The following is a 12,061-nucleotide window of genomic DNA, read 5'->3' on the forward strand; positions in this document are numbered from 1 at the left end:
ACTGAATGGCAGTGCTAAGGTTCTGACCTTAACTCGCACACACACAACATCTATCTCCTAACCTTAACAGGATAATGGCGGACGGAAGACAGGGTGGTGCGGCAGGTGCCGCTTCTCATACGAATGCTGTTATTTTATCTAAAACATCAGGTGTACGCCGACCCCAGCTAAGTAACTCATGCAAAGAGTTAAAGCGCAATTATGTGTTTTATCTCCAGTACTTTGCCATGATTGTCAGTTATGTAGCTGCTCTACTGATAATCTCAGTGCGTCCTTGCTGGGATGACACAATAAATCTACTGGCGGAGAATATCAACACCAAACACATTGGTTCACTGGTCCACGGGAGCGGACAGTACACAACATACCATAATGTTCTGCATAATGGCCAAGTCGCTCCCGATTCCACTGACCCGCTTAGGCGTAACAAACAAGTCCAACATTTATCGGAAACTGTTAAACTACCTGTTCACTACCCTCCAGCTCTCCGGGGATGTGCAACTCAACCCTGGGCCTAACATCACCGAGCCAGCGATACTCACCGGAGTGGGAAGCAGTGGATGGCCTCGTCCACTGATCCTCGCCGCTGTGGAAGTGGGTGAGTGCTATGGTCCCATTGTTTCTCTCGACTCACCCGGCTCCAGGATAGATTTTGACTCTTCAAACATACCCAAGTCGCTATATGCGATCCCTGACTCTGCTTCTGGTACGCAAGCTGTTTTAATTAGTTCCCCGCATCCAGTGCAGGCGGGAGGGATTGTTAATTGCGCTACTGAACTGCCCCTAATCAAAACGAAACAAAACGGCCTAAACCCAGCCGTCAGAAAACACAGAAAATGTAACTTTTTTCAATGTATCAATCGCTCTCGAGTCATCTGGGACCCACGAGCTAAACCCAAGGGACTACTAGGGGGGCACTTGAACATTCGTAGTGTCATTCCAAAAAGTGATCAAATTCAACATCTACACACAGACTCCAACCTTGACTTCCTCTGCCTCTCAGAGACATGGCTCCTTAAAAACTCTCCATATGCTGCTTTGATTGTGCCTGGCTACACTGTTTTCAGGAGAGACAGGATTGAAGGAAGAGGAGGGGGTGTGATGATTTACATTAAAGAACATATCCGATGTAAACAAATTGAGTGGTCATGTGATAATGAACTAGAATGTATTGGCCTGAACGTTACACTGTCTCCTCAAATGTATTTTACCCTTATTGGAATGTATAGGCCAACTTCCACCAAAAGTGTGTTTTTTGATCAGTTTAATAACATGCTTAGGGAATGTGATTTTGGGAAAGAGGTCATCTTAATGGGAGATTTTAATATTAATTATGAAGACAAGTATTGTAGGAAAACTCTCAAACGGATCACTAATACCTTTGACCTTACACAGCTAGTTAAAGGGCCAACCAGGGTGACTTGTTGCTCTAAAACACAGATTGATTTGATGTTCAGTAATAAACCAGAGAGAGTGACTAAATCATTCAATATGGTTACTGGGCTATCTGATCATAATCTGACACTTATAGCCAGAAAGCTGTCTAAGAGCAGGTTTAACCTCTCTACTGTTAGAAAGCCGGATCAACTAAGAGTGAATTAAACTATTTTGAAAACGCAAATTAAGGGAATTAACTGGAATGCTCTCTTGTCCTATACAGACGTGGAAGCTGATAGTCAGGTTTTTCTATCCACAATCCAGACTACAATAAATGGTTTCCTAAAGAAAATCAAATCCAAACCTGGCCAGAAGAGCACTCTTCCTTGGCTAAATGGAGAAATTTGGAAATTGATGAAAGAACAAGATTATGCTCTAAAAATAGCCCTAAAATCCAAATTAGAGCATGACAGACGCAGGTTTACCATGTTGGGGAAATAAGGTGATGAAAGAAATCAGACAGGCCAAGGCAAACTTTTTTATTAACATAATTGGTGAAGCAAAGGGAAATTCTAAATTGATTTGGGAGAATCTAAAAAAGTTAACAGGGAAAGACCATAGTAACACTGCAAAAAGAATAGAAATCATGGTGAATAACAATCTAACACAGGATGCAGCCCGAAATAGCAATAGCCTTCAATTCCTACTTTATTGACTCTGTCAGGGTACTGACACAGAACCCCTCCACTGGTTTCTTGGGCTCAGTGCTAGTGAATGACGCTCAACCTGTCTTCATCATAAGGGAGGTTTCTGAGTCAAAGGTGAACAAGGTGATTAACTCACTAAAGAACCTTTAAAGCCAAAGATGTGTTTGGGCTGGACTCTACCTTTCTTAAAAACTACAAAGAGTCACTCATTGGCCCCATTACTAAGGTCACCAACACATCTATTGGTCTCGGGGTGTTTCCAAGGGTGTAGAAGTCGGCCATAATAACAGCCATCTTTAAATCGGGCGACCCTGTGAGTAACTACAGGCCCATTAGTATACTACCTGTGGTGTCAAAGGTTGTTGAAAAGTGTGTAGCAGAACAACTGATTGCCCACCTTAACAACAGCCCCTTCACATTACACTCCATGCAGTTTGGCTTCAGAGCGAAATACTCCACAGAAACGGCCAATTGCTTTCTTCTGGAAAATGTGAAGTCCAAGATGGACAAAGGGGGCGTTGTTGGGGCTGTGCTTCTGGACCTAAGGAAAGCTTTTGATACTGTTAACCATGATATTCTCATCACAAAATTGTCCAAGTTCAACTTTCCCCCCGATGCCTTGAGATGGATGAAATCATGCCTTGAAGGCAGAACTCAGTGTGTCAGAGTGAGCAATGAGCTGTCGCCCACTCTTAGCTATGATGTGGGCGTTCCCCAAGGGTCAATACTGGGGCCCCTCCTGTTCAGCCTGTACATTAATGATCTGCCTTCTGTCTGTACTGGGTCTGAAGTTCAAATGTATGCAGATGATACAGTGATATATGTGCATGCAAAGAGCAAACAACAAGCTGCACAAGAACTCACTACTGTAATGGTCCAGGTTACAAAGTGGCTCAGTGACTCGTGTTTGCATCTCAATGTGAAAAAAACTGTTTGCATGTTCTTCACAAAGAGGGCAACAGATGCTACTGAGCCAGATGTCTATGTGTCAGGGGAGAAGCTCCAGGTGGTATCTGGTTTTAAGTAACTTGGCATCATACTTGATTCCAACCTCTCTTTTAAAAAGCATGTGAAAAAGGTAATTCAGATAACCAAATTCAACCTAGCTCATTTCCGATTTATACGAAATTGTTTGACTACAGAGGTAGCAAAACTGTACTGCAAATCTATGATACTCCCCCACTTAACATACTGCTTGACTAGTTGAGCCCAAGCTTGCTATACAACATTAAAACCTATTCAGTCTGTCTACAAACAGGCTCTCAAAGTGCTTGATAGGAAGCCCAATAGCCATCATCACTGTTACATCCTCAGAAAGCATGAGCTCCTGAGTTGGGAAAATCTTGTGCAATACACCGACGCATGTCTTGTATTCAAGATCCTAAATGGCCTGGCTCCCCCTCCACTCATTATTTTTGTTAAACAGAAAACCCAAACATATGGCCGCAGATCCACAAGGTCTGCCATGAGAGGTGACTGTATAGTTCCCTTAAGGAAAAGCACCTTTATTAAATCCGCTTTCTCTGTGAGAGCTTCCCATGTCTGGAATACACTGCCATCAGACACACATAACTGCACCGCATATCACACTTTCACAAAATGCATGAAGACATGGCTAAAGGTCAATCAGATTTGTGAACATAATCCCTAGCTGTGTATTGCCGCTTTCCATGTTGTATGTAGCTTGTGAGGTGTAGAAACACTTTGTTGCTTTTATGGATTTTGTCTTGCTGCTTTTTGTTCTATGTTGCTCCGTCTGTATGCTACGTCTTGCTTGTCCTATGTTGCTCTGTCTGTATGCTATGTCTTGCTTGTCCTATGTTGCTCTGTGTGTGCTCACTGCTCAATGATTGTCTATATTGTAATTGTTTTTAATAACCTGCCCAGGGACTGTGGTTGAAAATTAGCCATATAAATTAGCCACATAAAATTGATTAATGTGCACCGTCCCTGTAAAAATAAAATAAACTCAAAATAAATAAACTCAAACATACAGGCAAAGAGACTAAATCGAGAAGATAGTGAGGGATCATGCAGAAATACCCTTCTGTCTGTTGAGCTTTCATATGAAACAATGTTGTTGAACAAAGCTGCATTTGATTATCATCAAAAGTGCACACACATGTTCATAATCTTTACCAATGATACATATTCATAATCTTTACCAATGATACTATACTTCAGATCATGATCATTTATCATTTTCAAGCTGTTTTTTTCTTTTTTTTCTTGATAAATACAATGTTTTGTAAGTAGAACATAATTAGCATGGCAAGCCAAATAATTCTGGAACATCAGGAGCTTTACAGTTGGCTGGTCATTAATCAAATGTTGAAAATGATATAGGTGTTTCACAGTTATTATCGCTATGCACTCTGAAGATGGACTCCTTTGAATAATGGGACAACTTGAACTTTGGGGTTAAACTTTATCCTGTCTGTTCTTCTTCACTCTCTTTGTGTCACTCTTCTTACTCTCTTAACTTTTTCTTCTCCTCCAATCTTTCTCCTCCTCTTTTCTTCACTCGTCTTCCTTTCCTTCTCTTCACCTTTCCACCTCACTCTTCTACACTCTCCTTGCTTCACTCTTTTTACTCCCTTAAATTTTTCCTTCTCCTTCCTCTCCAATCTGTATTAATAAATAGCATACTATTAGATCAAATACTTTGGTTAACAGATTCCCATTGCTTGCCTCATTTTTGTATTTTATCTCAAAAACATTGTTTGGAATAATAAATTGTCAGGCTCTGTAACCATATCTTTACCTTTCCTCCTCTGTCTCCTTCACTCTTCTTCCTATCCAGTCTTCCTCCTCTCCACTGCTAATGTTATCCATGAACACTTCTAAATATATTGTAATGAAACAGCAGGGAGCAGGTCTCGAACCCTCGACCTTCTAGCCCGAGGTCCGGCGCGCTATCGACTGTGCCGCAAAAGCATGCTCGAGCGGCAGAGTCGATTTTCACACTACTTATTATAATGCCAAACCATTAAAATTGTAATCTACAAAAATATTCTCAGAATTAATTGTGCATTCATTTAATATAATCATATTTTCAAAATAGCCCGTCCACTGCATGTTTACATGTGAACGTTTTTTTAACCTACCATAATAGTAGCTATCTAACTTAGCTAGCTAACTTAGTCTACATAGCTAACGTTAGCGAGCATAACATATTTAAAACCTTATAGAGCAGATCATCTATCTATATAATAAATTGTGACAGTATAACATCACTGGTATCTCAAACGATTGTAACTTACCTGGCTTGAAAAAACGTTGGTGGTGATGTTGTGGATTCACTTGATACTTGCTAGCTTCTGGACGAGTTTTCCACAGCAGTTTTCTCTAAAACTATCGCGAGCAAATAGTTAGTAGAAGAAGAGTGAATGAAGCTGCTATAGCGAGCAGCCCCCTCTGTTGGCCTAAACACACACGCACAACGCGATTGAGACGTTAACCGGTAGGCGCTGCTGCCCGGTCTTTCTTGCCAAGTAAAATATTTCCCTTTGCGGTCTGTTTTTAACACACAGTTAAAAACGGGGACAGCTCCAGCCGGGGACAGGCCACCAAAAACGGGGACTGTTCCCGGAAAACGAGGACGTCTGGTCACCCTAGGTTAAAGGTCAGGGCATGGAAAACGAATGTGGTGAGCAAGCAGGAGCCCTTGGACGAAAACAATCTCAGATATCAGATGGAAAATAGGGCGGGGGCGTTGGCTGATTTCGACGGGCCGCTAAATGTTACCAAGCTGCACCTGTTCAGGCCTGCAGGGCTTTTTTTCCCACAACAAGTGGACAGATATAACTACCTCCCTGAATACTCCCATCCCCAGTCCACAGCAGCATAGTGGCAGGGTTTTGGTAACAAGCGCAGCACATAGCATTAATACGCAGTGTGTGAGGGAGCTACAGGAGTGAGATATATTTATAAATGCCCAACACTCACTGTGGAAAATATTCTGAATCGGTGCAAGGCTGTGCTGAGGTCGTTCACAAAAATATCCCACCAGGCCAGATAGCATCCGCTGGATAGACTAAAAATATCCCCACTTTGTCTTCACAGGGGCTATAAGTGGCAACTGGGATGGTATTACTATGATACTAGCAATGGAGTAGTGGCATGCTTATTCTAAACAAGTTATCAAGTATTTATAGGCCTAAACGTTTGTATTAATATCCATATAGACATGACCCGGCTGGATATCCCCTGAAGTCAAGTTGAGTTTGCAGGCGTTCATGCTTTTGACAACGTTGCCATGGCAACATGTCGGTGTAGGTAGTAGCGTCCATGATGCGCTCATAGGCCAACACACACCGGAAAAAATGTCAACTTTAATCCACTCGCTAATCACAAATCTTAAACCTGGTGCTGATATAGGATTCTTCTTTTGTCTAAATTCTCTAGTCACTATCCCTAATTTACAGTGCTATTCTAAATGGATCTATTACCAGATGGTCTTTTCACACTTTTCATTGATTCAGATTTTCCAATAGACTAATACTGTATGACCCCATGCCACGTTGGCCTATTGGAAACCAGTTTGAAATAGAGTTACTTGTCATTGGACTACAACGGACAATTAAATCCATTTGAATCCCACTTTGTGAAACAATAAAATGTGAATAAATCTAAGGGGCCTCAATACTTTTGCAAGAGCTTTTATCAAGAGCATGATATTCAAATACGACACAGATGTATTTTCATTCGTGTCTGTTGGCGGCAATACAGACTAATTTAATTCTGTTTAAAGTCAGTTGTGTTTCGACATTCAACAAACATTTTACAGACAAATAATTGATTTATCTTCCTTCACTCTCTTCTCTAGAGTAGATGTGCTTTTCATGATTTCTGGGATGTTTTGGGTCTGTGACATGAGCTAATCGTGAGATAGCTGTCACTAGTTTTATCCAACGCACATAAATACTATCTAATCATTAATCTACAGTAGATTATCATCACTACCGCCAACTGATCAACATAAATCCTCAAGACAGATATATCAAAGCACCTTCTCTATCTCGATGGACGGGAACTCGTTGACCTTTATGCTATCAAATCATCCCAGGAGCTAGTACGGTGGCTGTATCCAGCAGAGTAGCAGGACAAGTGGAAATGGGGTTGAAATCCCCAGCAGCTGAGAAAAAGTGTGTGGGGGAGGGTTAGGGAGGGTTACTGGCAGGCGAATCCCTGGATCAGGCCCAGAGATTGTTCCAAAGGGAAACAGCTAGGCACAGCTCTATGGAATTGGAGAAAGCTAACTCACTCGCGCAGAGCATTGGAAACTCTCTAGGTTCCACTCATCAGTGCCAGGGACCTGAGAGGGACTTGTAGGCTCATGTCAGCCCAACCCAGGAGCTAGAGTTTGACCAGGCCCAATTCACACTGGGTCAGAATTAGCCACACTACCTCTATTTTTGACCCGTCTGCTGCTGTAAGGGTATCAGGTCCATGCCTCTCTTACCCTGGCTACAGGGTATTTATAGGGCGAGAGGGGTCTTTTGTGGAGTCACAGTGGCTATAGTTAGGAGCTGCTGCTGCGTCAGCTGATGCAGACGTCATGCAGAACGGAGACAGAGGTCAAGATCACGTCTGGAGCCGAGCCTTGTGTTTGTCTATCGTCCTCATCCTCTGGGTCTGTCCAGTAAGGCTGGTCAACATTTCTACCAGACCTCTGAAACGGTTACATTCATATTGATCTCCACAATGTTAGTAGTAGTAGAAGTTGTCCATGGTTGATCGGGTCCATGGTGTCCTGCAGCTAAAGAATTATGTTGGTATAAATTTAGTGCGTCAGAAAGGTGAAGGATGGGCCGAGACGGCTCCAGCCAGGATATGCTGAGGAATGCGTCTGCCATGTGTCTGCCATGTCAGTCTCCACTAAAATCCCCCAGCAACACCCCAGGGAGCTGTGACGGTGGTGCCAGAGCCCTGCCCCGTGGGATCTGGCCTCCTGAAAACACTGGCCTGGCTCGATGAGCTCTGCTCTGCGTGGGCTTCCTGCTAAGTTATGGGTTTTGTGGCCCAAGATACCCTTTCTTTCCCAACTTAGAAACGTCCACGTGTCTCTTTATTTCCACAACTATATCACCTACTGTGTATATTAACATTTTGGTCATTTAGCACAGGATTTTGCCCGAGCACTACACAGCTGATTAAAATAACCAACTCATCATCAAGCTTTGATTGTTTGAATTAGCTGTGTAATTCTAGTGCAAAAACAAAAACGAGTTTGGGAAACCCTGATGTGGCAGACACTCTTATCCAGAGCAATTCATAATATGTGCAATCAATGTATATTTTAACATTTAGCACATAGATATTTTTATTTGTTCACCCTTTATGGATTTCTTTATTTTTTATTATTATTAAATGAGTGGTGGTTATAACAACAACAAAAACAACCTTTTTATTGTTCAAAGGGGGTTGACCATCTCCAGTTGCAGCTACTGTACATAGCTGGCTATTGCTGCCTTGGCCGTATATGTGAAACAGTGTACAAGTAAACAGTTGACAAACATTTAATTGCCGGCCAGTGCCAACACAGCACCCAATCCCCATTCATCATTCTACTCTACAAATCATCTAACAGAGGGCCAAGTTGCACCAACCTGCGCGTGTTTGGAGTGCCTTGGGACATGCCAGACATGTTTTGGATTCTGCTGAAGAAAAGCAGCGTTTCTCCCTGCCGGCAGTGACTGGCCATGTGTTTAGGGAGCTCTCTCCACTCAGCTGCTCCACTTGTGCTGAGCAACTGGAAAGAGTCGACCAAGCCCCCACCGTCTCCCCTCCCACAAGGCCTGGCATGGCGCCACAGCAGCATGCAGCTGGCCTCCCTCCACCTGCCAATAAACCGATATATTTAATAAGAATTTTCCATGCACCATTACAAATGGGAAACATCACGGTTTTATTTAGACTCTTAAAATATCCACCTTCACCAGCTGCCGTCCAAAAATACATTAATTAGCTGAGGAAAAATGGGGGCCTGTGATTTAAATGATCCCGTCTCAGAGACCCCTGAGAGATCCTGCCTGGGGATAGGGGTGTCACAAGAACACTTCCAGAATGTCACCCACACTATCTGTTTATCCGAATTGCTTTATTCTCCAGTTTCCTGTGTGCCCATGATGATATTTACAGTATGCCAGTGATCTCACAATGCCAAGAAATGGTCGTAAAGTAGGAACGTGCCGGGTCACTGATAGGAAAGCGCTAACATTTAGTTCTAATACTCTACTTGTGTACTCTTCAGCAGTCACTCAGTCTTTGTTTTGATTTTAGAAAAGTGGGTTTCTTCAATATTTCTTGACTTAGACAAGGGCTTGTGCTTTCATCTCAGTGGTTCATGTCTCCCATGATCATGCATGTTTTCATATTTAGGCATATTGTACAAAAGTAGGTATTTATTGTTTTTAAACAAACAAAGTTCATACAAAATTGTATACTCCAGCTATACATTTCCTCAAAAGGCACAGGTAATCATCAATAACACAATCAAAAACTTCAAGGCTCTTAAATTTCAAGTATTTTTGGCAGCATGCGATAACTTCTCTTTTTTTTGTCAAACAACTACTTCATATATCAAATATATGACATAAGAACGTCTTTGGACACAGTCCGTTGTGCTTATTTCATGAGCTTGAAATGTCAGAGACCAAAAACATACAGTAGTCAGAGCTCCGTGTCATTAATAGCAGTCTATCTCCAGTGCTTTGTGAGGGCACAGCAGTCTGATGTTAGTAGAACCAGACATAGCCTAGGCAAGTAGGCAACAGGTTCAGAGTGGGCAACACAGGCAGTAAATGGCATCAGGACTGTGGGCAGCAGCCAGACTCTTCATGCTTGGAGAGCAGAGATATCCTGGAGAAGGTTTTGGAGCAGCTCTTGCACTGGTATTTCTTGATGTCAGAGTGTGTCTGTAGGTGTGCTCGGAGGTTGGAGCGGTCAGCAAACGCCCGGCTGCAGTGTGGGCAGGAGAAGGGCTTCTCACCTGAAAAAAGGAATTGATAAACTCAGAGCCCAAGTGGGTAACTGAATATGGGATGATGTGGAGTCAAGCTCAATTCATGAAACAGGTGAATAAAGGTGAAAAGTGTTGCCGGCTGTACATTACTCTGTCCATACCTGTATGTGTGCGAATGTGTCCCTGGAGCAGCCAAGGCCTGGAGAAGGCCTTCCCACAGAGTTTGCAGACGCAGGGCAGTGTGTGTGTTCGGATGTGCATCTTCAGAGCTCCCAGGCTCACATACTCCTTGTCACAGTACTTGCAGCTGAAGTACTTGTGACACTGCCACTCACAGTGCAACTGCCTGTGCTTGGCCAGCCCAGAGAAGGTGAAGTAGGCTTTGTGGCAGTCAAAGCATTCAAAGCGCTCCTGACTAACACCAGAGTGGACAAGGCCCAGGAGGGGATTAGGCATGCTGCCCCTCTCCTCCAGGTGTCTGAAGTCCTGTGAGAGCAGGAAGGTCTGGGGTTCCATGGTTCCCAGGGACTTAAGTCCGGACTGTGAGTCTCTTAGCGGATTGTTGTGAGACACTGGCAGGGGGTAGGTGATTTCCTGTGTTGAGCTATGCAGGGACAAGCTGGTGTCCCTTGAAGGCAGCCTGTCTACCTGTGGAAAGTGCATGGAGGCTGGTGTGGGGATGAGACTTGGCCCTGGCAGCCAACCCTCCAGGGGCTGAGGAGTGCTGGGGATGTAACAGGCTACCTCAGGCTGGACCAGGCTGGTGTAGAGATCTGTAATGACACAAACACCATTTTATGTTAAAACTGTTTTACAAGTACACTCAAATGTTTTAATAATGCTCTATGAGAATAATTAGGTCGAATTCAGTAATAAGTTAAAACATATAGTTAAATATTTGACATTAATTTACAATATTAGGAGCAGTCTCAAAGTAACAGAGGGACTGTATTGTGCATATGGATTTGCTTAATATCCAAAGTTCCAATGCATACACATAGCATAGCCAACTGGCACTATTCTAATTTCCTTACAAAAAAACCTCATCTGATTTTAGTCACATACATTTTACTTTCCTCTATAATGGTCATCTTTGCCAGTTCAATACGGGAGGGTGGGAGGCTAGCTCGCTTTAAGGGGTGAATTGGAACAAAAACACAGACTTAAGGCACATTTTGGGGTAAAAGGAGCCTCGGAGGGCACTACATTAGCCTCTTGAACGCGCTTAATAGGACCCTTCAGATCCCAGGAGGGACTAATAATAAACTCTTCTTTTGTGTGACAGATTTTGCACCTGCTAAACTCCAAAACCGCATTTGTCGTATCCTATTCCAAGGTATCAGTTAGATCCATCATTATTTACTTTCCTATAACTAACGTAATTTTAGTCTATGCTCTAATCATATTGTTTGAGTTATAGGCCTAGTGTGTTCAATTACTCACGGCAAGAATAAAATTCATTTTTAAAATGGGCTATGAACGGAATATAATAAATATAACTATAATTTTGTTTTTTTCTGAAATAATGCAAGTTATAGCCAACAGACAAAATAGCAAAGGTATTTACATTGGTATTTTAAAAAAAAATTAGAACTACTGTAGATGAGAATATACAACACAACGATATAAACATATAATTTAAGTAGATTTTAAAAATTAACTGTACCGTCTGCTTTTGAATCCAGAATTCCATAGTTTGGCTTCTTATTAGTGAGATGTTTTTTCACCAGAAACGACCTTGGCATCTTTATCATATAGCTCTGAGTTATTGATGAGTCTGCAGCGCCGCAATAATGTAACAAGTGAGCGCTAGTAGGATGACCTGTTGAATAAATAGCTCTTGGAGGCTGTCTTTTGCCTTGCATTCTTCAGTGGAGTGGAGAGAGTCAGGTGCAGGGGTCGCTAAAAATTAGCATACACACCCTGTCGGACCAATTAGAATGAAAGGACAAGTGCACCGGGGCGGACCTCTGCGTCGATCAGCATACCCCAACAAAACAGGTGCATCGCA

General features: G+C 42.6%; 1 protein-coding gene across 1 annotated transcript; it reads right to left on the minus strand.

The window, feature by feature from the left end:
• Positions 1-9,420: 9,420 nt before the first annotated feature.
• Positions 9,421-11,989, minus strand: LOC120025056 (zinc finger protein SNAI2-like). Its single transcript, XM_038969494.1, has 3 exons — positions 11,717-11,989; positions 10,212-10,823; positions 9,421-10,077 (listed from the first exon to the last, which is right to left on the minus strand). Exons 1-3 carry the CDS (start codon positions 11,913-11,915, stop codon positions 9,896-9,898), a joined length of 993 nt encoding a protein of 330 aa, XP_038825422.1. The 5' UTR covers positions 11,916-11,989; the 3' UTR covers positions 9,421-9,895.
• Positions 11,990-12,061: the final 72 nt, after the last annotated feature.

The sequence above is a fragment of the Salvelinus namaycush genome, chromosome 30 (assembly GCF_016432855.1).
Source record: "Salvelinus namaycush isolate Seneca chromosome 30, SaNama_1.0, whole genome shotgun sequence".
NCBI classification, from domain to species: Eukaryota; Metazoa; Chordata; class Actinopteri; order Salmoniformes; family Salmonidae; genus Salvelinus; species Salvelinus namaycush.

Coding starts and splice junctions, on each gene's coding strand:
- LOC120025056 (XM_038969494.1), bottom strand. CDS start 11,915: ATGCAAGGCAAAAGACAGCCTCCAAGAGCTATTTATTCAACAGGTCAT. Junction 10,824..11,716: donor TCTGGATTCAAAAGCAGACG/GTACAGTTAATT, acceptor GTGTCATTACAG/ATCTCTACACCAGCCTGGTC. Junction 10,078..10,211: donor ACACATTCGCACACATACAG/GTATGGACAGAG, acceptor TCCTTTTTTCAG/GTGAGAAGCCCTTCTCCTGC.